Here is a 27816-nt window from a genome sequence, read left to right as displayed (position 1 = left end):
GCAAAAGAGAGGGGGGAGAGAGAGAGAGCGCAAAAGAGAGGGGGGGAGAGCGCAAAAGAGAGGGGGAGAGATAGCGCAAAAGAGAGGGGGAGAGAGCGCAAAAGAGAGGGGGGAGGGAGAGAGCGCAAAAGAGAGGGGGGAGAGAGAGAGAGCGCAAAAGAGAGGGGGGGAGAGCGCAAAAGAGAGGGGGAGAGATAGCGCAAAAGAGAGGGGGAGAGATAGCGCAAAAGAGAGGGGGAGAGAGCGCAAAAGAGAGGGGGGAGGGAGAGAGCGCAAAAGAGAGGGGGGAGAGAGAGAGAGCGCAAAAGAGAGGGGGGGGAGAGCGCAAAAGAGAGGGGGAGAGATAGCGCAAAAGAGAGGGGGAGAGAGCGCAAAAGAGAGGGGGGAGAGAGAGAGCGCAAAAGAGAGGAGGAAAGAGAGAGCGAGAGAGCAAAAGAGAGGGGGAGAGAGAGAGAGAGCGCAAAAGAGAGGGGGAGGGAGAGAGCAAAAGAGAGGGGGGAGAGAGAGCAAAAGAGAGGGGGGAGAGAGAGCAAAAGAGAGGGGGGAGAGAGAGCAAAAGAGAGGGGGAGGGAGAGAGCTTAAGGGGTTGGACCGCTGTACTGCAAAAAATGGCCCATGTGAATGGGCTTTAGGACATATATATATATATATATATATATATATATATATATATATATATATATATATATATATATATATACAGGGAGTGCAGAATTATTAGGCCAGTTGCATTTTTGAGGATTAATTTTATTATTGAACAACAACCATGTTCTCAATGAACCCAAAAAACTCATTAATATCAAAGCTGAATAGTTTTGGAAGTAGTTTTTAGTTTGTTTTTAGTTATAGCTATTTTAGGGGGATATCTGTGTGTGCAGGTGACTATTACTGTGCATAATTATTAGGCAACTTAACAAAAAACAAATATATACCCATTTCAATTATTTATTTTTACCAGTGAAACCAATATAACATCTCAACATTCAAAAATATACATTTCTGACATTCAAAAACAAAACAAAAACAAATCAGTGACCAATATAGCCACCTTTCTTTGCAAGGACACTCAAAAGCCTGCCATCCATGGATTCTGTCAGTGTTTTGATCTGTTCACCATCAACATTGCGTGCAGCAGCAACCACAGCCTCCCAGACACTGTTCAGAGAGGTGTACTGTTTTCCCTCCTTGTAAATCTCACATTTGATGATGGACCACTGGTTCTCAATGGGGTTCAGATCAGGTGAACAAGGAGGCCATGTCATTAGATTTTCTTCTTTTATACCCTTTCTTGCCAGCCACGCTGTGGAGTACTTGGACGCGTGTGATGGAGCATTGTCCTGCATGAAAATCATGTTTTTCTTGAAGGATGCAGACTTCTTCCTGTACCACTGCTTGAAGAAGGTGTCTTCCAGAAACTGGCAGTAGGACTGGGAGTTGAGCTTGACTCCATCCTCAACCCGAAAAGGCCCCACAAGCTCATCTTTGATGATACCAGCCCAAACCAGTACTCCACCTCCACCTTGCTGGCGTCTGAGTCGGACTGGAGCTCTCTGCCCTTTACCAATCCAGCCACGGGCCAATCCATCTGGCCCATCAAGACTCACTCTCATTTCATCAGTCCATAAAACCTTCGAAAAATCAGTCTTGAGATATTTCTTGGCCCAGTCTTGACGTTTCAGCTTGTGTGTCTTGTTCAGTGGTGGTCGTCTTTCAGCCTTTCTTACCTTGGCCATGTCTCTGAGTATTGCACACCTTGTGCTTTTGGGCACTCCAGTGATGTTGCAGCTCTGAAATATGGCCAAACTGGTGGCAAGTGGCATCTTGGCAGCTGCACGCTTGACTTTTCTCAGTTCATGGGCAGTTATTTTGCACCTTGGTTTTTCCACACGCTTCTTGCGACCCTGTTGACTATTTTGAATGAAACGCTTGATTGTTCGATGATCACGCTTCAGAAGCTTTGCAATTTTAAGAGTGCTGCATCCCTCTGCAAGATATCTCACTATTTTTGACTTTTCTGAGCCTGTCAAGTCCTTCTTTTGACCCATTTTGCCAAAGGAAAGGAAGTTGCCTAATAATTATGCACACCTGATATAGGGTGTTGATGTCATTAGACCACACCCCTTCTCATTACAGAGATGCACATCACCTAATATGCTTAATTGGTAGTAGGCTTTCGAGCCTATACAGCTTGGAGTAAGACAACATGCATAAAGAGGATGATGTGGTCAAAATACTCATTTGCCTAATAATTCTGCACTCCCTGTATATATATATATATATATATATATATATATATATATATATATTAATGCATTGGAGCTATTTACAGATAGGTAGATGAAAACGTGTAAAATCATATTTATGCAATATTCATATTTAATAAAGTGTTATACTGTCTATTTACTGTAAATATTTCATATTTAAATGTTCTAAATATATTATACCTGTATATATCTATACCTATATTAAATTATGTATATATATATATATATATATATATATATATATATATATATATATATATATATATATATATATATAAATATAAAGAAAATTGCACTCTCTGGATTTATAAAGAAAAAACATATTACTATGTGATGTTTCAAGGTTTTCACCCCTTCCTCAGACCTCGAAACGTCAGATATTAAACCGTTTTTTCTCTATAAATCAACAGAGTGCAATTTTCTTCATATTTCAAATATAATATTTTTTGCACCTTGGTATATTTGATTCTGAAGGATAGTGAGAGTGCTGTATCTCCTGGCTATATATAGGTATAGATTTATATTGTACCAAAATACCATCAGATATATGTAGAAATATGTATTTATGAATAAATAGAACATATTCTTCTATGTGAAAAACATCGGAATGTGAAATACTAATTTTAATTTCAGGTTAGAGCACTTGAGAATATGCAATCAGGTTTGCGCACAAGCAGGGTTTTCTTTTTTTTTTCTTTGCTCCATTGATTTCTATGGGGTAATAGATTATCATAAGCAATATTCTAAGCACTGCTTTTTCCATGCGCCAGGTTAGCCCGCGAGCAAAAACTGTTTACTTTCAACTTGTAATACGAGAGCAACCCGAGGCACGCAAAAAGCTTACTTCTAGCGCAGTTAATGCTCGAGCAGTGTTTAACCCCCACAAAGGGAGCAACAGAGAACTGCTGGTCCCGATCAGGAAACAGATGGTGAGTAAATCAGTAGCTGCAGTCGCCCAACGCTGCCAATTACCTGCTGTGTTCCGTTTGGGAGCTGCAGTGATTGCAAATTTCCAGCTGGACTTTAACTATGTGTTTTTTTTGTTTTGTTTTTAATTCTTTATTTATAAAGAGAATTTGGGCAAGAATTATACAGTATCAATAATAAAATATATATATATAAAATAAAAATAATCAGATAGAACCATAAATCTGAATCTTCAGTATACATTTAAAGGGACAGTCAACACAAGAATTTTTGTTGTTTAAAAAGAAAGATAATCCCTTAATTACCAATTCCCCAGTTTTGCATAACCAACACAGTTATAATAATACACATTTTACCTCTTTAATTTCAGTTCTTTTGACAGACTTGCATTTTAGCCAATCAGTGCTCACTCCTAGGTCACTTCACGTGCATGAGCTCAATGTTATCTATATGACACACATGATTTTACGCCCTCTAGTGGTCAAAATGCATTCAGATTAGAGGCAGTCTTCAAGGTCTAGGAAATTAGCATACGAACCTCCTAGGTTTAGATTTCAACCAAGAATACCAATAGAACAAAGCAAAATTGGTGATAAAAGTAAATTGGGAAGTTGTTTAAAATGACATACCCTATTTAAATCATGAAAGCTTTTTTTGGACTCGACTGTCCCTTTAATGTCAGATTGTATTTATTCACGCTCGCCAATATCAGAATAAAGTGCTTTGATTTTTTTCCCCCCTTTTAGGCTTTGATGTCATCTCCAAGCAACAGTTCATAGAGTTGCTTTCTAACAATGTTTTTCTAATATTCCCCGATCAATTTAGTTAACTGTTTAATTTCTGTTTCCTAACAGTAATCACAAGATGTAAGTATATGGCCAGGGATTGTAATGATGAAAAACTACTGTTTTAAGCATTTGATTTCATGCTGTGAAGAGCTTGGCAGATTTACAGCACATACCTTGATCTGGATCAAGACCAAAGAAGGAGTTTTTCCTCCCGAAACGAATGCTGAAGGACCTTCCAACTGACGTAGTGCTTTTTGGATAGGAAACTTCCATGAGATTTATGTGACAGTTTGTAGGGCAGAAATCCATGCTTTGAAGTGGGTGCGGTTCAGTCGTGGCTTGCTTAAAGCATGGACTAACTTTTATTTTGAGTTCATTTGCAAACTGAAACAAAGAGCAGATCATATACAGTTCAGAGCATTTCAGTCCATTGCCAGATGAGTAACATATTGCACATTTAGACCATGCGTAAACAAATTATTAGGAAGCAGTAACTTAATTGTATCATCAAATGTTAGAGGAACACTGTATGTAATATTTTATGCATGATACATAAAACATTGATAAGGTCTTAGTCTGATAGAAACTAAAACTTTTAGAAATTACTAGGAAAACTGGCTAAAATATATATGAACTTATGTGGCTAATCTGTTAGCTCTACATGAAAAAAAAAGTGTGTTAGGTCATTAACTTAAAATACGATACCACAAAGACAAGCAAACAACTGCTCGAAAAAATATTTGAACATAATAAAAATAGGCATACTTTAATCATCAAATTTAAACTATAAGGGTCATGATAATTAAATGGTTTCTTTTGTGATTCAGATAGAACATACAATTTTAAACAACTTTTCAATTTACTTCTATTATGTAATTTGCTTCGTTTTCTTGGTGTCCTTCACTGAAAAGGATACCTAGGTAGCTGGGAGCGAGCAGCTGATTGGTGGCTGCAATATGTCCATTGTCATTGGCTTACTGATGTGTTCAGCTAGCTCCCAGTAGCTTAATAAAGGGTACCAAAAGAATTGATAATAGGAGTAAATTGAAAAATTGTTTAAAAATATAGTATGCTCTATCTGAATGCTAAAAGAAAAATGTCCTTTGAAAGTGATATTATAAAGCATGAAAATAAAGCATAAATACACACGAAGCAGCATAAAATCAGACAGTCTGTCTCCTCTGCTCTGTTAACATTGTGCTGTCTTATTATTTAACCCTGCCCGGTCTTTCCATAGTAGTAAGTTAGCTCCTACAGACACTTCTCACACACTAATAAAAAAAATAAAAAGAGAGAAGCGCTCAACCTGACAATAAACAATAGCATAATAGCTTGTTCTATGGCTAGTTACCACCTTAAAAGCAGCCTCTTTTTGCTCAATATGTGCCTTTCACAGAGAAGAACTTTTCTCTAGTATATCAGGAAACGTACATCTGGGGTTTTGCCGTTTCTCGCGTTCAGAGAGGGATTGCCTGGTATTTCGGGGCTGGACTGTACTGTGAAGTCAGGACAAGACTGATATACTACAGGAAAGTTCTTCTCTGTGAAAGGCACATGTTGAACAAAAAGATGCTTCTCCTTGGGTGGTAACTAGCCATAGAACAAACTATTATGTATGCATGTATGTATGTATTGGGTACTTGTAAAGCGCGGTTAATTACCCGTAAGGGTCTCAAGGCGCTGCTCATTTTATCCACCTCGGAAGGATGAAAGGCTGAGTGGACCTCGCCGGGGAGCTACAGAGCTTAGCCACAGTGCCTTAGCATGCTGAGCTATCTGTCCAGATGTTCGTTCCCAGGTTGACATCTTCTCTTCTTTTTATTTATGCAAATTATGACACTTAGGGAAGTCTCCCTAAAGGTGATGCGAGAAACCAGATGTGGACCCGTTGCTCAGTGTGCTTAGGAGGATATGACTGCACTACACTTACGAGGTCCACACTTGGCAGAAACGTACATCTGGGATTTTGCAGTTTCTCTAGTTCAGAGAGGGACTGCCTGGTATTTCGGGATTGGACTGTTTAGTCAGGATCAGACTGATATACTACAGGAAAGTTATTTTCTGTGAAAGTTACATGTTGAGCAAAAAGATGCTGCTTCTAGGGTGGTAACTAGTTATAGAACAAGCTATTATGCTATTGTTCGTTGCCAGGTTGAGCGATTCTCTATTTTTATTTATACTTCTCATACACCTCTCTGTGAAATATGATTTCAAGGGAGTGTGCATCTGGCATGTGCAGGCACAGTCACTTTATTTCCCTCCTCAGTTTAAGGAAGTATACTATGAAATCTTATGAGATTATGGTGAAATCCCAAGAGATCACAGTGAAGCAGTGTGTCAATTTGGCAAAGGTGAAGTCGATTGGCTGTTTTTGTTTTCACCATACATATGACAGCTCTTATTATAGTAATCTGAAGAAATTGTGAGATAAAGGGGCATATTTATCAAGCTCTGTATGGAGCTTGATGTCCCGTGTTTCTGGCGAGCCTTCAGGCTCGCCGGAAACACAAGTTATAAAGCAGCGGTCTAAAGACCGCTGCTCCATAACCTGTCCGCCTGCTCTGAGGCGCCACAAAACAACCCGACTGAATACAATTGGGTTGATTGACACCCCCTGCTAGGGGCAGATTGGCCGCAAATCTGCAGGGGGCGGCATTGCACCAGCAGTTCACAAGAACTTCTGGTGGAATGATAAATGCCGAGAGCGTATGCTGTCGGCATTTATCGATGTGCAGCGGACATGATCCGCAATATCGGATCATGTCCGCTTGCACAATGATAGGCTGACCATATTGCCGCTTTAAGAAGGAACACATATGAAAAATACATATGTGAGGGTTCTTATACAAAACCATTTCTTTAAACAGCCCTGAAAACAGCCCTGACATGTATTTTTCATATGTGTCCCTTTTTAAAGTGGCAATATGGTCAGCCTACACAATGATAATTCAACCCCAAAGTGTCTTCTCTTTTTACACTGAGATGTTCACATGATATTTTCTAATCAGCTTTTTGGACATATGCCGCATCACTTTCAATTGATTTAACATATTGGTAAAATGTCCCTTTCAGCGATAACTGAAGAGCACTTGTCTGCTTTATTAAGCATTACTGGTTCAAATCACATTCAAGACTTAATTTGAAATTCAAAATAAAAAGGAAAATTTTGTTTTTGAATAACCCTTTAAATGCAACCGAGCCGAAAGTCTAAGAAAATGTTATTATAGGTCTTTTAAAACAACTTTTCAGAAATGGACTAAAAGCTAATATTGAACCTTGGTGCAAAGTTCTCAATCAATTGTAAAAAAGGAAGCATAAGGGGAAGCGCAGATTTTATTTATTTTTTTCATATAAAAATTCAATAAGAAATGAAACGCAGCCCTGGCTGTAAAAGATGAACTTTATAATAGAATTAATACTAAAAATTTACTCAAAAATACAGGCTCAAACAAGATAATAGTTACTGGATTAAATATTTTTTTTATCCAATTACTCTTGCTGAAGATTAAATTCAATATTTTTGGTAACATGTTTTGATTGATCATTCTAAAATCTCCACACAAAAAAAAAAAAAAAAAAAAGGAATTGAAACATACTTAACTAAATTGATGAAACAAGAAAGTTTATCATTTTCTTTGAAACAAAAAATACCTCTTCATAGTTCGATATTCTCCTGGTGATGTTTTCCAGTTTAGTGTCGCAGATCTGCCTGAACTCATACTGCGGCATGGTCATGACTGAACGACTCATGGCAATTAGCCTCTTGCAGTTGCTCACAAACTCATTGTCATCCGCAACAAAGGCTTTAAGAATCTAATGGAAGAATATCTACAGGTTACTTTTGTATGCAAAGTATGAATATATATGGTTAATTAATCACATAGACAGTAATTTAGGACACTGTTTCTTCTTAGGACATAGTAACAGGACATAGTTCTATTTTATGCTTCCAGCAAAACTAGATGCTGGAAGCTCTTTTTTTTACTAAAAAAACCCCACACATATATACACACACACATATATATATATAGGCGTTCAAAGGTTTCAGGGAAAATTAGACATATCCTTATTGTCCATGAAAACATACATGAAATGAGTTTGAATAGAAAATATAGTAACTAAGTGAAATAATAATTGTGTCCTTCAAAATTTGCTATCATCAAAGAATTATCCATGTGTAGTTGTCAATTGGTTGAGGTAATCTGAAATGATTACACGCTATGCTTCCTGAAGCACCTCCCACGAGTTAGATTTGCTTTATGGGCACTTCTTATGTACCATACGGTCAAGCTTCTCTCACAACAGTTCAATAGGGTTGAGATCTGGTGACTGTGTTGGCCACTCCCTCTTTTTTTTATTTTTTATTGTGCAATCATCTAAGTAGATTCAGTTGGTTGCACGAATCTATAAATTTAAAAGTTTATAATTTTTTACTTTGTCTAAAATAATTGCTCTGTTAAACATTTGTTCTGCGTTAGCACACCCTAATGCCTTCTTTACAAGCTGTCTTATTTCCTTCCTCAACTTATATCACAAGAAATACTCATAGGCCTCACTTTCCTGTCATCTTCTCACTTCACATGAAATAGTCATAGGCCTCACTTGCCTGGCATCTTCTCACTTCGCATGAAATACTCATAGGCCTCACTTGCCTGTCATCTTCTCACTTCCCGTGAAATATTCATAGGCAAAGCTTTTACTCATAGGCCTTACTTTCCTGTCATCTTCTCACTTCACATGAAATACTCATAGGCCTCACTTGCCAGTCATCTTCTCACGTCACATGTAATACTCATAGGCCTTACTTGCCTGTTATCTTCCCACTTCACATGAAATAGACATATGTCTCACTTTCCAGTCATCTTCTTACTTCACATGAAATACTCATAGGCCTCACTTGCCTGTCATCTTTTCACTTCACATAAAATGCTCATAGGCCTCATTTTCCAGTCATCTTCTCACTTCACATGAAATACTCATAGGCATTACTTTCCTGTCATCTTCTCACTTCACATGAAATAGTCATATGCCTCACTTTCCAGTCATCTTCTCACTTTACATGAAATACTCATAGGCCTCACTTGTCTGTCATCTTTTCACTTCACATAAAATGCTCATAGGCCTCACTTGCCTGTCATCTTTTCACTTCTTACTTCACATGAAATAGTCATAGGCCTCACTTGCCTGTCATCTTCTCACTTCACATGAAATACTCATAGGCCTCACTTTCCTGTCATCTTCTCACTTCACATGAAATACTCATAGTCCTCACTTTCCTGTCATCTTCTCACTTCACATGAACTACTCATAGGCCTCACTTTCCTGTCATCTTTTCACTTCACATAAAATAGTCATAGGCCTTGCTTGCCTGTCATCTTCTCACTTCACATGAAATACTCCACATGAAATACTCATAGGCCTCGCTTGCCTGTCATCTTAATTCACATGAAATAGTCATAGGCCTTGCATGCCTTTCATCTTCTTACTTCACATGAAATACTCATAGGCCTCACTTCCCAGTCATCTTCTCACTTCACATGAAATAGTCATAGGCCTCAGTTGCCTGTTATTTTCTCATGTTAGTTCGCATGAGCTATTTACAGTATCTCACAAAAGTGAGTACACCCCTCACATTTTTGTAAATATTTTATAATATCTTTTCATGTGACAACACTGAAGAACTTATACTTTGCTACAATGTAAAGTAGTGAGTGTACAGCCTGTATAACAGTGTAAATTTGCTGTCCCCTCAAAATAACTCAACACACAGCCATTAATGTCTAAACCATTGGCAACAAAAGTGAGTACACCCCTAAGTGGAAATGTCCAGATTGGGCCCAAGTAGACATTTTCCCTCCCCGGTGTCATGTGACTCGTTAGTGTTACAAGGTCTCGGGTGTGAATAGGGAGCAGGTGTGTTAAATTTGGTGTTATCGCTCTCACACTCTCTCATACTGGTCACTGGAAGTTCAACATGGAACCTCATGGCAAAGAACTCTCTGAGCATCTGAAAACAAGAATTGTTGCTCTACATAAAGATGGCCTAGGCTATAAGAAGATTGCCAAGACCCTGAAACTGAGCTGCAGGGCAAGACCATACAGTGGTTTCACAGGACAGGTTCCACTAAGAACAGACCTTGCCATGCTCGACCAAAGAGGTTGAGTGCATGTGCTCAGCATCAAATCCAGAGGTTGTCTTTGGGAAATATACATATGAGTGCTGCCAGCATTGTTGCAGAGGTTGAAGGGGTGGGGGGTGGGGGGTCAGCCTGTCAGTGCTCAGACCATACGCCGCACATTGCATCAAATTGGTCTGCATGGCTGTCGTCCCAGAAGGAAGCCTCTTCTAAATATGATGCACAAGAAAGCCAGCAAACAGTTTGCTGAAGACAAGCAGACTAAGGACATGGATTACTGGAACCATGTCCTGTGGTCCGATGAGACCAAGATAAACTTATTGGGTTCAGATGGTGTCAAGCGTGTGTGGCGGTAACCAGGTGAGGAGCACAAAGACAATTGTGTCTTGCCTAGAGTCAAGCATGGTGGTGGAAGTGTCATGGTCTGGGCCTGCATGAGTGCTGCCGGCACTGGGGTGGTATAGTTCATTGAGGGAACCAAGAATGCCAACATGTACTGTGACATACTCAAACAGAGCATGATCCCCTCCCTTCGGCGACTGGGCTGCAGGGCAGTATTCCAACATGATAACGACCACAAACACACCTTCAAGACGACCACTGCCTTGCTAAAGAAGCTGAGGGCAAAGGTGATGGACTGGCCAAGCATGTCTCCAGACCTAAATCCTATTGAGCATCTGTGGGGCATCCTCAAACGGAAGGTGGGGGAGCGCAAGGTCTCTAACATCCACCAGCTCTGTGATGTCATCATGGAGGAGTGGAAGAGGACTCTAGTGGCAACCTGTGAAGCTCTGGTGAACTGCATGCCCAAGAGGGTTAAGGCAGTGCTGGAAAATAATGGTGGCCACACAAAATATTGACAATTTGGGCCCAATTTGGACATTTTCACTTAGGGGTGTACTCACTTTTGTTGCCAATGGTTTAGACATTAATGGCTGTGTGTTGAGTTATTTTGAGGGGACAGAAAATTTACACTGTTATACAGGCTGTACACTCACTACTTTACATTGTAGCAAAGTGTAATTTCTTCAGTGTTGTCACATAAACGGATATAATAAAATATTTACAAAAATGTGAGGGGTGTACATTTGTAGAATCACTCCACAGTGCACATTAAAAAAGGGTCACTAAACTGCAAAACAGTTCTATTTCCTTCCTTCCTTTATCATGTGATACTAGACTGGAAACACCCTAAGACAATGACACATTGATTGTATAGAAAATGTAATTGTAATGACAAGAATATATTACTACCATTACAAACGCTCTTCGTACTGCTTTGACACCTCTGTTGATCTATGTCACACCTCTAAATTACAGTGTGGAAATGTTTTTTCTCAACAGGCAGATAGCTTACAATTTACAGAATATAGGGGTACATCTAAAGAAATAAAAGATAAAAGGCACTAGCTAGACCTCTCTTTTGCTCAAAAACTCTTTACATTCTGGAGCACACTATGTATTTCATAAGAGGCTCTGGATTTCCTTATGTCTGGTGTCTGTACAACAACTACCTAGATTAGAATATACACAACACCATAACTCTTAATGTAGTATAACAGATTCCTAATGTCAGGAGGGTTACTTTTCTGCCATTTGTATTTATACTCTATCATAGACATAATTCTTAAACCCATGCAAAGTAAATTATTTCTGCTGTGTTCATCATAAAATATGTGATTAACAGGAAAAAATAATACAATTTCACTGGTTATTAATTACACACACAGAAAAGAATAACAACTTCCCAATAGGTTTACTATAAACCGAGGGTTGTGTGTAAAGCTAAAGTGAAAGTCTTTGTAAAATCAATGTATATTCTTGAATATATTACATTTCTTGGAACTATTCAATTACCATTCAATTTCGCTTATGGTTTTGTGGAACAACCTAGTTTAATTTTTAACATTTTTTTTTGCTTTGATACTCTTAACACCAGCCCAACACAAGATTAAATAAAACCCTTAACTGCGTTTTTAGTTCATTAAAGAGATACTGAACTAAATAAAACATAATTTATGTAAGAACTTACCTGATAAATTCATTTCTTTCATATTAGCAAGAGTCCATGAGCTAGTGACGTATGGGATATACATTCCTACCAGGAGGGGCAAAGTTTCCCAAACCTCAAAATGCCTATAAATACACCCCTCACCACACCCACAATTCAGTTTAACGAATAGCCAAGAAGTGGGGTGATAAAAAAGTGCGAAAGCATATAAAATAAGGAATTGGAATAATTGTGCTTTATACAAAAATCATAACCACCACAAAAAAAGGGCGGGCCTCATGGACTCTTGCTAATATGAAAGAAATGAATTTATCAGGTAAGTTCTTACATAAAATATGTTTTCTTTCATGTAATTAGCAAGAGTCCATGAGCTAGTGACGTATGGGATAATGACTACCCAAGATGTGGATCTTTCCACACAAGAGTCACTAGAGAGGGAGCAATAAAATAAAGACAGCCAATTCCTGCTGAAAATAATCCACACCCAAAAATAAAGTTTAACGAAAAACATAAGCAGAAGATTCAAACTGAAACCGCTGCCTGAAGTACTTTTCTACCAAAAACTGCTTCAGAAGAAGAAAATACATCAAAATGGTAGAATTTAGTAAAAGTATGCAAAGAGGACCAAGTTGCTGCTTTGCAAATCTGGTCAACCGAAGCTTCATTCCTAAACGCCCAGGAAGTAGAAACTGACCTAGTAGAATGAGCTGTAATTCTTTGAGGCAGAGTTTTACCCGACTCAACATAGGCAAGATGAATTAAAGATTTCAACCAAGATGCCAAAGAAATGGCAGAAGCTTTCTGGCCTTTTCTAGAACCGGAAAAGATAACAAATAAACTAGAAGTCTTACGGAAAGATTTCGTAGCTTCAACATAATATTTCAAAGCTCTAACAACATCCAAAGAATGCAACGATTTCTCCTTAGAATTCTTAGGATTAGGACATAATGAAGGAACCACAATTTCTCTACTAATGTTGTTGGAATTCACAACTTTAGGTAAAAATTCAAAAGAAGTTCGCAACACCGCCTTATCCTGATGAAAAATCAGAAAAGGAGACTCACAAGAAAGAGCAGATAATTCAGAAACTCTTCTGGCAGAAGAGATGGCCAAAAGGAACAAAACTTTCCAAGAAAGTAATTTAATGTCCAATGAATGCATAGGTTCAAACGGAGGAGCTTGAAGAGCTCCCAGAACCAAATTCAAACTCCAAGGAGGAGAAATTGACTTAATAACAGGTTTTATACGAACCAAAGCTTGTACAAAACAATGAATATCAGGAAGAATAGCAATCTTTCTGTGAAAAAGAACAGAAAGAGTAGAGATTTGTCCTTTCAAAGAACTTGCGGACAAACCCTTATCTAAACCATCCTGAAGAAACTGTAAAATTCTCGGTATTCTAAAAGAATGCCAAGAAAAATGATGAGAAAGACACCAAGAAATATAAGTCTTCCAGACTCTATAATATATCTCTCGAGATACAGATTTACGAGCCTGTAACATAGTATTAATCACCGAGTCAGAGAAACCTCTTTGACCAAGAATCAAGCGTTCAATCTCCATACCTTTAAATTTAAGGATTTCAGATCCTGATGGAAAAAAGGACCTTGTGACAGAAGGTCTGGTCTTAACGGAAGAGTCCACGGTTGGCAAGAGGCCATCCGGACAAGATCCGCATACTAAAACCTGTGAGGCCATGCCGGAGCTACCAGCAGAACAAACGAGCATTCCTTCAGAATCTTGGAGATTACTCTTGGAAGAAGAACTAGAGGCGGAAAGATATAGGCAGGATGATACTTCCAAGGAAGTGATAATGCATCCACTGCCTCCGCCTGAGGATCCCGGGATCTGGACAGATACCTGGGAAGTTTCTTGTTTAGATGGGACGCCATCAGATCTATTTCTGGAAGTTCCCACATTTGAACAATCTGAAGAAATACCTCTGGGTGAAGAGACCATTCGCCCGGATGCAACGTTTGGCGACTGAGATAATCCGCTTCCCAATTGTCTATACCTGGGATATGAACCGCAGAGATTAGACAGGAGCTGGATTCCGCCCAAACCAAAATTCGAGATACTTCTTTCATAGCCAGAGGACTGTGAGTCCCTCCTTGATGATTGATGTATACCACAGTTGTGACATTGTCTGTCTGAAAACAAATGAACGATTCTCTCTTCAGAAGAGGCCAAAACTGAAGAGCTCTGAAAATTGCACGGAGTTCCAAAATATTGATCACCTCCTGAGATTCCCAAACTCCTTGTGCCGTCAGAGATCCCCACACAGCTCCCCAACCTGTGAGACTTGCATCTGTTGAAATTACAGTCCAGGTCGGAAGCACAAAAGAAGCCCCCTGAATTAAACGATGGTGATCTGTCCACCATGTTAGAGAGTGTCGAACAAACGGTTTTAAAGATATTAATTGAGATATCTTCATGTAATCCTTGCACCATTGCTTCAGCATACAGAGCTGAAGAGGTCGCATGTGAAAACGAGCAAAGGGGATCGCGTCCGATGCAGCAGTCATAAGACCTAGAATTTCCATGCATAAGGCTACCGAAGGGAATGATTGTGACTGAAGGTTTCGACAAGCTGCAATCAATTTTAGACGTCTCTTGTCTGTTAAAGACAGAGTCATGGACACTGAATCCATCTGGAAACCCAGAAAGGTTACCCTTGTCTGAGGAATCAAAGAACTTTTTGGTAAATTGATCCTCCAACCATGATCTTGAAGAAACAACACAAGTCGATTCGTATGAGATTCTGCTAAATGTAAAGACTGAGCAAGTACCAAGATATCGTCCAAATAAGGAAATACCACAATACCCTGTTCTCTGATTACAGACAGAAGGGCACCGAGAACCTTTGTAAAAAATTTTGGAGCTGTAGCTAGGCCAAACGGCAGAGCCACAAACTGGTAATGCTTGTCCAGAAAAGAGAATCTCAGGAACTGATAATGATCTGGATGAATCGGAATATGCAGATATGCATCCTGTAAATCTATTGTGGACATATAATTCCCTTGCTGAACAAAAGGCAAGATAGTCCTTACAGTTACCATCTTGAACGTTGGAATTCTTACATAACGATTCAATATTTTTAGATCCAGAACTGGTCTGAAGGAATTCTCCTTCTTTGGTACAATGAAGAGATTTGAATAAAACCCCATCCCCTGTTCCGGAACTGGAACTGGCATAATTACTCCAGTCAACTCTAGATCTGAAACACATTTCAGAAATGCTTGAGCTTTTACTGGATTTACTGGGACACGGGAAATAAAAAATCTCTTTGCAGGAGGTCTCATCTTGAAACCAATTCTGTACCCTTCTGAAACAATGCTCTGAATCCAAAGATTGTGAACAGAATTGATCCAAATTTCCTTGAAAAAACGTAACCTGCCCCCTACCAGCTGAGCTGGAATGAGGGCCGCACCTTCATGTGGACTTAGAAGCAGGCTTTGCCTTTCTAGCTGGCTTGGATTTATTCCAGACTGGAGATGGTTTCCAAACTGAAACTGCTCCTGAGGATGAAGGATCAGGCTTTTGTTCTTTGTTGAAACGAAAGGAACGAAAACGATTATTAGCCCTGCTTTTACCTTTAGATTTTTTATCCTGTGGTAAAAAAGTTCCTTTCCCACCAGTAACAGTTGAAATAATGGAATCCAACTGAGAACCAAATAATTTGTTACCCTGGAAAGAAATGGAAAGTAAAGTTGATTTAGAAGCCATATCAGCATTCCAAGTTTTAAGCCATAAAGCTCTTCTAGCTAAAATAGCTAGAGACATAAACCTGACATCAACTCTGATAATATCAAAACAGATAAGCTTTTCTTAGAAAGGATTCAATTTTCCTATCTAAAGGATCCTTAAACGAAGTACCATCTGACGTAGGAATAGTAGTACGTTTAGCAAGGGTAGAAATAGCCCCATCAACTTTAGGGATTTTGTCCCAAAATTCTAATCTGTCAGACGGCACAGGATATAATCGCTTAAAACGTTTAGAAGGAGTAAATTAATTACCCAATTTATCCCATTCTTTGGAAATTACTGCAGAAATAGCATTAGGAACAGGAAAAACTTCTGGAATAACCACAGGAGCTTTAAATACCTTATCCAAACGTTTAGAATTAGTATCAAGAGGACCAGAATCCTCTATTTCTAAAGCAATTAGTACTTCTTTAAGTAAAGAACGAATAAATTCCATTTTAAATAAATATGAAGATTTATCAGCATCAACCTCTGAGACAGAATCCTCTGAACCAGAAGAGTCATCAGAATCAGAATGATGATGTTCATTTAAAAATTCATCTGTAGGGAGAGAAGTTTTAAAAGATTTTTTACGTTTACTAGAAGGAGAAATAACAGACATAGCCTTCTTTATGGATTCAGAAACAAAATCTCTTATATTATCAGGAACATTCTGCACCTTAGATGTTGAAGGAACTGCAACAGGCAATGGTACTTTACTAAAGGAAATATTATCTGCTTTAACAAGTTTGTCATGACAATCAATACAAACAACAGCTGGAGGAATAGCTACCAAAAGTTTACAGCAGATACACTTAGCTTTGGTAGATCCAGCACTAGACAGCGATTTTCCTGTAGTATCTTCTGACTCAGATGCAACGTGAGACATCTTGCAATATGTAAGAGAAAAAACAACATATATATAAAGCAAAATTGATCAAATTCCTTAAATGACAGTTTCAGGAATGGGAAAAAATGCCAAAGAACAAGCTTCTAGCAACCAGAAGCAATGAAAAATGAGACTTAAATAATGTGGAGACAAAAGCGACGCCCATATTTTTCGCGCCAATAAGACGCCCACATTATTTGGCGCCTAAATGCTTTTTGGCGCCAAAATGACGCCACATCCGGAACGCCGACATTTTTGGCGCAAAATAACGTCAAAAAAATGACGCAACTTCCGGCGACACGTATGACGCCGGAAACGGAAACGAATTTTTTGCGCCAAAAAAGTCCGCGCCAAGAATGACGCAATAAAATGAAGCATTTTCAGCCCCCGCGAGCCTAACAGCCCACAGGGAAGAGTCAAATTTTTGAAGGTAAGAAAAAATGATTAAATCAAATGCATTATCCCAAATATGAAACTGACTGTCTGAAAATAAGGAAAGTTGAACATTCTGAGTCAAGGCAAATAAATGTTTGAATACATATATTTAGAACTTTATAAATAAAGTGCCCAACCATAGCTTAGAGTGTCACAGAAAATAAGATTTACTTACCCCAGGACACTCATCTACATGTTTGTAGAAAGCCAAACCAGTACTGAAACGAGAATCAGCAGAGGTAATGGTATATATAAGAGTATATCGTCGATCTGAAAAGGGAGGTAAGAGATGAATCTCTACGACCGATAACAGAGAACCTATGAAATAGACCCCGTAGAAGGAGATCACTGCATTCAAATAGGCAATACTCTCCTCACATCCCTCTGACATTCACTGCACGCTGAGAGGAAAACCGGGCTCCAACTTGCTGCGGAGCGCATATCAACGTAGAATCTAGCACAAACTTACTTCACCACCTCCATCGGAGGCAAAGTTTGTAAAACTGAATTGTGGGTGTGGTGAGGGGTGTATTTATAGGCATTTTGAGGTTTGGGAAACTTTGCCCCTCCTGGTAGGAATGTATATCCCATACGTCACTAGCTCATGGACTCTTGCTAATTACACAAAAAAATTTCTTTCATAATAGAGCATGCTATTTTAAGCAACTTTCTAATTTACTCCTATTATTAATTTTCTTTGTTCTCTTGGTATCTTTATTTGAAAAGCAGTAATTTAAACTTACGAGCCGGCTCATCTTTGGTTCAGCACCTGGGTAGCGCTTGCTGATTAGTGGCCAAACAGGGCTCAGGTGGGTCAGTAAATGACTTAAAGGGACATGAAACCCAAAATGTTTCTTTCATTACTCAGAGAAATACAATTCTATTATCAAATTTGATTTGATCCCATATTATTCTTTGTTGTTGAGATACTTAAGTAGGCCTGAAGCACTGCATGACAGGAAATAGTGCTGCCATCTAGTGCTCTTGCTAAGGTATAACATTGTTGCAAACGTGCACACTCCTGAGCATACATCCCTGACTTTCCACAAAGGATAATAAGAAAACAAAGAATTTTATAATAGAAGTAAATCATGAAAGAACATTTTTGGGTTGTATGTCCCTTTAAAGGGACATAAACCCCACATTTTTTCTTTCATGATTTAGAAAGAGCATGCAATTTTAAACAACTTTCTAATTTACTTCTATTATCCAATGTGTTTTATTCTCTTGACATGCTTTTCTGAAAAGCATATCTAGATAGGCTCAGTAGCTGCTGATTGGTTGCTGCACTTAGAAACCTTGTGTGATTGGCTCACCCCTGTGCATTGATTTTTCTTCAACTAAGGATATCTAAAAAATGAAGCAAAATAAATAATAGAAGTAAATTGTAATGTTGTTTACATTTGTATTCTCTATCTGAATCATGAAAGAAAATTTTTGGGTTTAGTGTCCCTTTAAGCAACTGATTTTCAAACCTGTCCTCAGGCCTGCCTAACAGTCCACATTTTGAGGATATCTGAACTAAAGCACAGGTGAAATAATCAGCTGCTTAGTAAACATAGTTATTTTACCTGCTCTCATTCAAGGTAATCCCAAAAACCTGGCCTGTTGGGGAGACCAGAGGACAGGTTTGAAAACCAGTGCTTTGAGCAATGGTTGGCCCAGCTATACTTGTGTGGTTAAAGTCCTTCACTATGGTTCTGTTAGGACACTTGATGATGATTAAGCACACATCTGGTTCTGAAGTACCTTGGCAGTGATGCTAAATGATCCCCTTGGTTCAATGATTTTCTCCAGGACATGACACTTAATGCCACCAGTGTTCATATATTCATATACAACTCCATGCTCCAAGAAGACATTTTCCACAGTCAAGTTGATCAATGGTGCATCCACGCAAAGCTGGTTAGAGAAGTTCTGTATAAGACCTAAAATGCAAAAAAAAAAAATCAAAGGGGAGTGGATTGGCTCCTAATAAATAAATAAATAAATAAATAATAGAATTCCAAGAAACATTTTTGTAGGAGAGTGCATTGTTTTTTTTTTATGTGCACACAAAAAAAAAATTACAGCATGTTTGAAATTCAAGCAAAAATTATTGCTTTGCATTTTTATTATGTATATGTTATTTAAATGGATAGTGAACACCTTGAGATTTTTATATAAAATGTTTTGTTATGTTTAATGAATACATTTACATTCAGTATTTATTTTGCCCACTTTCATGTAATTTAGCTCTTAAAATTTAGTTTCTTTCATGTAATTAGCAAGAGTCCATGAGCTAGTGACGTATGGGATATACATTCCTACCAGGAGGGGCAAAGTTTCCCAAACCTCAAAATGCCTATAAATACACCCCTCACCACACCCACAAATCAGTTTTTACAAACTTTGCCTCCTATGGAGGTGGTGAAGTAAGTTTGTGCTAGATTCTACGTTGATATGCGCTCCGCAGCAGGTTGGAGCCCGGTTTTCCTCTCAGCGTGCAGTGAATGTCAGAGGGATGTGAGGAGAGTATTGCCTATTTGAATTCAATGATCTCCTTCTACGGGGTCTATTTCATAGGTTCTCTGTTATCGGTCGTAGAGATTCATCTCTTACCTCCCTTTTCAGATCGACGATATACTCTTATATATACCATTACCTCTACTGATTCTCGTTTCAGTACTGGTTTGGCTTTCTACTACATGTAGATGAGTGTCCTGGGGTAAGTAAGTCTTGTTTTCTGTGACACTCTAAGCTATGGTTGGGCACTTTTATATAAAGTTCTAAATATATGTATTCAAACATTTATTTGCCTTGACTCAGGATGTTCAACGTTCCTTATTTCAGACAGTCAGTTTCATATTTGGGATAATGCATATGAATAAATCAATTTTTTTCTTACCTTAAAATTTGACTTTTTTCCCTGTGGGCTGTTAGGCTCGTGGGGGCTGAAAATGCTTCATTTTATTGCGTCATTCTTGGCACTGACTTTTTTGGCGCAAATTTTTTTTTTCTGTTTCCGCCGTCATACGTGTCGCCGGAAGTTGCGTCATTTTTTACTTTTTTTGCGCCAAAAGTGTCGGCGTTCCGGATGTGGCGTCATTTAAAAAATATGGGCGTCACTATTGTCTCCACATTATTTAAGTCTCATTATTTATTGCTTCTGGTTGCTAGAAGCTTGTTCACTGGCATTTTTTCTCATTCCTGAAACTGTCATTTAAGGAATTTGATCAATTTTGCTTTACATGTTGTTTTTTCTATTACATATTGCAAGATGTCCCAGATTGACCCTGAGTCAGAAGATACTTCTGGAAAATCGCTGCCTGGTGCTGGATCTACCAAAGTTAAGTGTATCTGCTGTAAACTTGTGGTATCTGTTCCTCCAGCTGTTGTTTGTAATGAATGTCATGACAAACTTATTAATGCAGATAATATTTCCTTTAGTAATGTTACATTACCTGTTGCTGTTCCGTCATAATCTAATACTCAGAGTGTTCCTGTTAACATAAGAGATTTTGTTTCTAAATCCATTAAGAAGGCTATGTCTGTTATTCCTCCTTCTAATAAACGTAAAAGGTCTTTTAAAACTTCTCATTTTTCAGATGAATTTTTAAATGAACATCATCATTCTGATTCTGATAATGGTTCCTCTGGTTCAGAGGATTCGGTCTCAGAGGTTGATGCTGATAAATCTTCATATTTATTCAAAATGGAATTTATTCGTTCTTTACTTAAAGAAGTCTTAATTGCATTAGAAATAGAGGATTCTGGTCCTCTTGATACTAAATCTAAACGTTTAAATAAGGTTTTTAAATCTCCTGTAGTTATTCCAGAAGTTTTTCCTGTCCCTGATGCTATTTCTGAAGTAATCTCCAGGGAATGGAATAATTTGGGTAATTCATTTACTCCTTCTAAACGTTTTAAGCAATTATATCCTGTGCCATCTGATAGATTAGAGTTTTGGGACAAAATCCCTAAGGTTGATGGGGCTGTCTCTACTCTTGCTAAACGTACTACTATTCCTACGGCAGATAGTACTTCCTTTAAGGATCCTTTAGATAGGAAGATTGAATCCTTTCTAAGAAAAGCTTACTTATGTTCAGGTAATCTTCTTAGACCTGCTATATCTTTAGCGGATGTTGCTGCAGCTTCAACTTTTTGGTTAGAAGCTTTAGCGCAACAAGTAACAGATCATAATTCTCATAGCATTGTTAATCTTCTTCAACATGCTAATAACTTTATTTGTGATGCCATCTTTGATATCATTAGAGTTGATGTCAGGTATATGTCTCTAGCTATTTTAGCTAGAAGAGCTTTATGGCTTAAAACTTGGAATGCTGATATGTCTTCTAAGTCAACTTTGCTTTCCCTTTCTTTCCAGGGTAATAAATTATTTGGTTCTCAGTTGGATTCTATTATCTCAACTGTTACTGGAGGGAAAGGAACTTTTTTACCACAGGATAAAAAATCTAAAGGTAAATTTAGGTCTAATAATCGTTTTCGTTCCTTTCGTCACAATAAGGAACAAAAGCCTGATCCTTCACCCACAGAAGCGGTATCAGTTTGGAAACCATCTCCAGTCTGGAATAAATCCAAGCCTTTTAGAAAACCAAAGCCAGCTCCCAAGTCCACATGAAGGTGCGGCCCTCATTCCAGCCCAGCTGGTAGGGGGCAGTTTACGATTTTTCAAAGAAATTTGGATCAATTCAATTCACAATCTTTGGATTCAGAACATTTTTTCAGAAGGGTACAGAATTGGCTTCAAGATAAGGCCTCCTGCAAAGAGATTCTTTCTTTCCCGTGTCCCAGTAAATCCAGCGAAGGCTCAAGCATTTCTGAAATGTGTTTCAGATCTAGAGTTGGCTGGAGTAATTATGCCAGTTCCAGTTTTGGAACAGGGGCTGGGGTTTTATTCAAATCTCTTCATTGTACCAAAGAAGGAGAATTCCTTCAGACCAGTTCTGGATCTAAAAATATTGAATCGTTATGTAAGGATACCAACATTCAAAATGGTAACTATAAGGACTATCCTGCCTTTTGTTCAGCAAGGGCATTATATGTCCACAATAGATTTACAGGATGCATATCTGCATATTCCGATTCATCCAGATCACTATCAGTTTCTGAGATTCTCTTTCCTAGACAAGCATTACCAGTTTGTGGCTCTGCCGTTTGGCCTAGCAACAGCTCCAAGAATTTTTCTGTAATCAGAGAACAGGGTATTGTGGTATTTCCTTATTTGGACGATATCTTGGTACTTGCTCAGTCTTCACATTTAGCAGAATCTCATACGAATCAACTTGTGTTGTTTCTTCAAGATCATGGTTGGAGGATCAATTTACCGAAAAGTTCATTGATTCCTCAGACAACGGTAACCTTTTTAGGTTTCCAGATAGATTCAGTGTCCATGACTCTGTCTCTGACAGACAAGACACGTCTAAAATTGATCTCAGCTTGTCGAAACCTTCAGTCACAATCATTCCCTTCGGTAGCCTTATGCATGGAAATTCACATGCGACCTCTTCAGCTCTGTATGCTGAACCAGTGGTGCAGGGATTACACAAAGATATCTCAATTAATATCTTTAAAACCGATTGTACGACACTCTCTGATGTGGTGGACAGATCACCATCGTTTAGTTCAGGGGGCTTCTTTTGTTCTTCCGACCTGGACTGTAATTTCAACAGATGCAAGTCTGACAGGTTGGGGAGCTGTTTGGGGGTCTCTGACAGCACAAGGGGTTTGGGAATCTCAGGAGGTGATATTTTGGAACTCCGTGCAATTTTCAGAGCTCTTCAATCATGGCCTCTTCTAAAGAGAGAATCGTTCATTTGTTTTCAGACAGACAATGTCACAAATGTGGCATACATCAATCATCAAGGAGGGACTCACAGTCCTCTGGCTATGAAAGAAGTATCTCGAATACTGGTATGGGCGGAATCCAGCTCCTGTCTAATTTCTGCGGTTCATATCCCAGGTATAGACAATTGGGAAGCGGATTATCTCAGTCGCCAAACGTTACATCCGGGCGAATGGTCTCTTCAACCAGAGGTATTTCTTCAGATTGTTCAAATGTGGGGACTTCCAGAAATAGATCTGATGGCTTCTCATCTAAACAAGAAACTTCCCAGGTATCTGTCCAGATCCAGGGATCCTCAGGCGGAAGCAGTGGATGCATTGTCACTTCCTTGGAAGTATCATCCTGCCTATATCTTTCCACCTCTAGTTCTTCTTCCAAGAGTAATCTCCAAGATTCTGAAGGAATGCTCGTTTGTTCTGCTGGTGGCTCCAGCATGGCCTCACAGGTTTTGGTAAGCGGATCTTGTCCGGATGGCCTCTTGCCAACCGTGGACTCTTCCCTTAAGACCAAACCTTCTGTCGCAAGGTCCTTTTTTCCATCAGGATCTCAAATCCTTAAATTTAAAGGTATGGAGATTGAACGCTTGATTCTTAGTCAAAGAGGTTTCTCTGACTCTGTGATTAATACTATGTTACAGGCTCGTAAATCTGTATCTAAGAAGATATATTATCGAGTCTGGAAGACTTACATTTCTTGGTGTCTTTCTCATCATTTTTCCTGGCATTCTTTTAGAATTCCGAGAATTTTACAGTTTCTTCAGGATGGTTTGGATAAAGGTTTGTCTGCAAGTTCCTTGAAAGGAGAAATCTCTGCTCTTTCTGTTCTTTTTCACAGAAAGATTGCTAATCTTCCTGATATTCATTGTTTTGTACAAGCTTTGGTTCGTATAAAACCTGTCATTAAGTCAATTTCTCCTCCTTGGAGTTTGAATTTGGTTCTGGGGGCTCTTCAAGCTCCTCCGTTTGAACCTATGCATTCATTGGACATTAAATTACTTTCTTGGAAAGTTTTGTTTCTTTTGGCCATCTCTTCTGCTAGAAGAGTTTCTGAATTATCTGCTCTTTCTTGTGAGTCTCCTTTTCTGATTTTTCATCAGGATAAGGCGGTGTTGCGAACTTCTTTTAAATTTTTACCTAAGGTTGTGAATTCTAACAACATTAGTAGAGAAATTGTGGTTCCTTCATTGTGTCCTAATCCTAAGAATTCTAAGGAGAGATCATTGCATTCTTTGGATGTAGTTAGAGCTTTGAAATATTATGTTGAAGCTACTAAGAATTTCCGAAAGACTTCTAGTCTATTTGTTATCTTTTCCGGTTCTAGGAAAGGTGAGAAGGCCTCTGCCATTTCTTTGGCATCTTGGTTGAAATCTTTAATTCATCATGCTTATGTCGAGTCGGGTAAAACTCCGCCTCAAAGGATTACAGCTCATTCTACTAGGTCAGTTTCTACTTCCTGGGCGCTTAGGAATGAAGCTTCGGTTGATCAGATTTGCAAAGCAGCAACTTGGTCTTCTTTGCATACTTTTACTAAATTCTACCATTTTGATGTGTTTTCTTCTTCTGAAGCAGTTTTTGGTAGAAAAGTACTTCAGGCAGCTGTTTCAGTTTGATTCTTCTGCTTATAATTTCAGTTTTTTTCATTATAAGATTTAAACTTTATTTTGGGTGTGGATTATTTTCAGCGGAATTGGCTGTCTTTATTTTATCCCTCCCTCTCTAGTGACTCTTGCGTGGAAGATCCACATCTTGGGTAGTCATTATCCCATACGTCACTAGCTCATGGACTCTTGCTAATTACATGAAAGAAAACATAATTTATGTAAGAACTTACCTGATAAATTCATTTCTTTCATATTAGCAAGAGTCCATGAGGCCCACCCTTTTTGTGGTGGTTATGATTTTTTTGTATAAAGCACAATTATTCCAATTCCTTATTTTTTATGCTTTTCGCACTTTTTTCTTATCACCCCACTTCTTGGCTATGCGTTAAACTGATTTGTGGGTGTGGTGAGGGGTGTATTTATAGGCATTTTGAGGTTTGGGAAACTTTGCCCCTCCTGGTAGGAATGTATATCCCATACGTCACTAGCTCATGGACTCTTGCTAATATGAAAGAAATTAATTTATCAGGTAAGTTCTTACATAAATTATGTTTTTTTTTTCATTCTCAGAACATGAAATGAATCCTGCTGCCTTCTCAAGACTAACCTTGCTACACACATGTCCCTAATTTGCTTTATATCAGATAACAACTGCAAAACAATTCTCTTTTGTACTAACATTATGAATGTGGCTAGCCTTGTTGTCTGTGGACTAAAGCCCAGATTGCCTCCTCAGAATAAGGCAAATAGGGGGTGTAGTTTGGATATTGATAAATAATGTTAGTAAAAAGGATGTTATTTTGTTCTAAAATGTTATGACTCGTCTAATATGTTGTTCTATAGCAACATAACAGAACTGTCTTGTAATTACAAGGAGTTTACTTTCCATTTGAGCTATACTATTAAAATACAGTAAAGGAACAGTAAACACTGTGTAATTACAAGACAGTTCTGTTGTGTTGCTATAGAATAACGTAACATCCAAGTGTAAATATTTTTAAAGCAAATTAACACCCTTTTGCTGCACCTATTTTCAGCAGCCAAACTCCACCTACTACTTGCCTTGTTTGGAGGAGCCAATCCAGGCCTGAGTTTTACTATGAATAACTAAATATTGTACATTAAAATCTCAAGATGTTTACAGACCTCAGCCGAGTTAGCCCCCCACAAATCAAAATTTTAAAACAAACCTCATTTAGTTGGTTATATCTTTGTAAGATCAGGTTAGATCAATTGTTGTTTTCTTTAGAACTAACATACAAGAAGTTGTATTAAGAATTATTTGGTGGGGGGGCTAACCGGTCATCAGCCCCCCTTAAGAAAAAAATGGACAAAAAGTTACATAAATTGATAGATATTTGTTAGATCAGGTATGATCAGTCAGTTGTTTGTTAGATTTAACATAATTACAGAGATATTAGGTATAAAATTAGGGGGGCTAGCCCACCCACTTAAATATTTCAAGTTAAAAAATAAATTCAGGCTAATGGATCTTTGTTAGATAAGGTTAGAGCAAGTGTTTATAACATTAGATCTAACTTGCAAAAGGTGGTAATATTACTTATATTATGGGAGCTTCTATGTATTCAATATGGGGTGCCAGCCCCTGATAACAAAAAATTGACATACTGTTATATTATTTGATGGATATTTGCTAGATCAGGTGAGATGAGCCAGCTGGTTTGTTAGATCTAACATACTTACAGAAATATAAAAACGTATTACATTAGGGGGCTAGTAGCCCATTTAAAAAATTCAGACCAAAAAAATCATTCAGGCTAATAGACCTTTATGATAATATAGAGCTAACCTAATAAACCACTGATCAGGTTAGCTCAAGGGTTTATTATGTTAGCTCTAGCAAGCAAAAGCAGGTATTAACAATAATTTGGTGGGGGCTAACCAGTCTTCAGCCCCCCTTAACAAAAAGTTGGTCAAAAAGCTAATTTATTTGATAAATATTTGTTAGATCGGGTATGATCAGTCAGTTTTGTTCAATCTCACAATTACAGAGATTTTATGTATTACATGGGGGGGATGGGGGGGCTAGCCCCACAAATCAAAATTTCTTGTAAGTTACTGTTTTTTAAAACGACAGAGATTATGGATAAAGATAGCATTCTTAGAATAGAATACATGAACAGTGTACAAAATTGGTTTATTTATCAGTATTTGTTGTTGATGTATATTTATTCATAACATATTTAAACTGTTATCCTTTCTGAGAATGAGGTGTCTGTAAATATAATTATTGGATCAGATGTCAGCTGCTCATAGCTCAGCTAAATGTTGTTCTGAATTTCATTAGCAAAAACAGGAAGAAAAATAGCAAACTGCATAATAGTGTAGGTGTATATATGCATATAACTAATATAGAATATATATATAAAAGATGTGTGTCTGTGTATATGTGTAACAACGGTCTACATTCAATGGAAGGATGTGATAATTGACACAGGTAGATAAAACTAACAACAAAGAGACAAGGAGGCATATTTATCAAGCTCCGTATGAAGGCTCGCTCGTCTAAAGACCGCTGCTCCATAACTTGTACGACTGCTCTGACGCGGTGGACAGAAAATGACACCCCGAATCTGCAGGGGGCGGTATTGCACCAGCAGTTCACCAGAACTGCTGGTGCAATGATAAATGCAGAGAGCGTATGCTGTCGGCATTTATCAATGTGTAGCGGACATAAGCCGCAATATCGGATCATGCCCACTCGTACAATAATAAATAGACCCCAAGGTCTTTACAAGAACCAAGAAAGTCAGCTTGTCCAAAGCAAAGAAAGATCTCAAGATATAAGCAGGACAGCTGAGAGCGATAGGGGACAGTTTTGATGGAAGTTTGGTTGGTATACACACACACACACACACACACACTGACACACTGACACTACACACACATGTATTCACATACACAAAAACACACATGCAACCACACAGTCATTCTAGATAGGAAGAAAGGGTTTTGGTAAGTGCGCACACACACACATGTATTCACATACACAAAAACACACATGCAACCACACAGTCATTCTAGATAGGAAGAAAGGGTTTTGGTAAGTGCGCACACACACACACACATGTATTCACATACACAAAAACACACATGCAACCACACAGTCATTCTAGATAGGAAGAAAGGGTTTTGGTAAGTGCGCACACACACAC

The 27816-nt window shown here is 38.4% G+C and overlaps 1 protein-coding gene across 1 annotated transcript in view; it reads right to left on the bottom strand.

Annotated features, from left to right (window-relative positions):
- Positions 1-27816, bottom strand: part of PREX1 (phosphatidylinositol-3,4,5-trisphosphate dependent Rac exchange factor 1) — a 631853-nt gene that overhangs the window by 119596 nt on the left and 484441 nt on the right. Inside the window, exons 22-24 of the mRNA XM_053690087.1 lie at positions 18945-19123; positions 7631-7792; positions 4153-4363 (exon numbers count right to left, since the gene is read on the bottom strand). Of these exons, the coding sequence (XP_053546062.1) occupies positions 4153-4363; positions 7631-7792; positions 18945-19123 (552 nt within the window). The remainder of the gene's footprint in view (positions 1-4152; positions 4364-7630; positions 7793-18944; positions 19124-27816) is intronic.

This window comes from Bombina bombina, chromosome 1 (genome assembly GCF_027579735.1).
Source record: "Bombina bombina isolate aBomBom1 chromosome 1, aBomBom1.pri, whole genome shotgun sequence".
NCBI lineage: Eukaryota > Metazoa > Chordata > Amphibia > Anura > Bombinatoridae > Bombina > Bombina bombina.
This window is presented reverse-complemented; position numbering and strand designations above follow the sequence as displayed.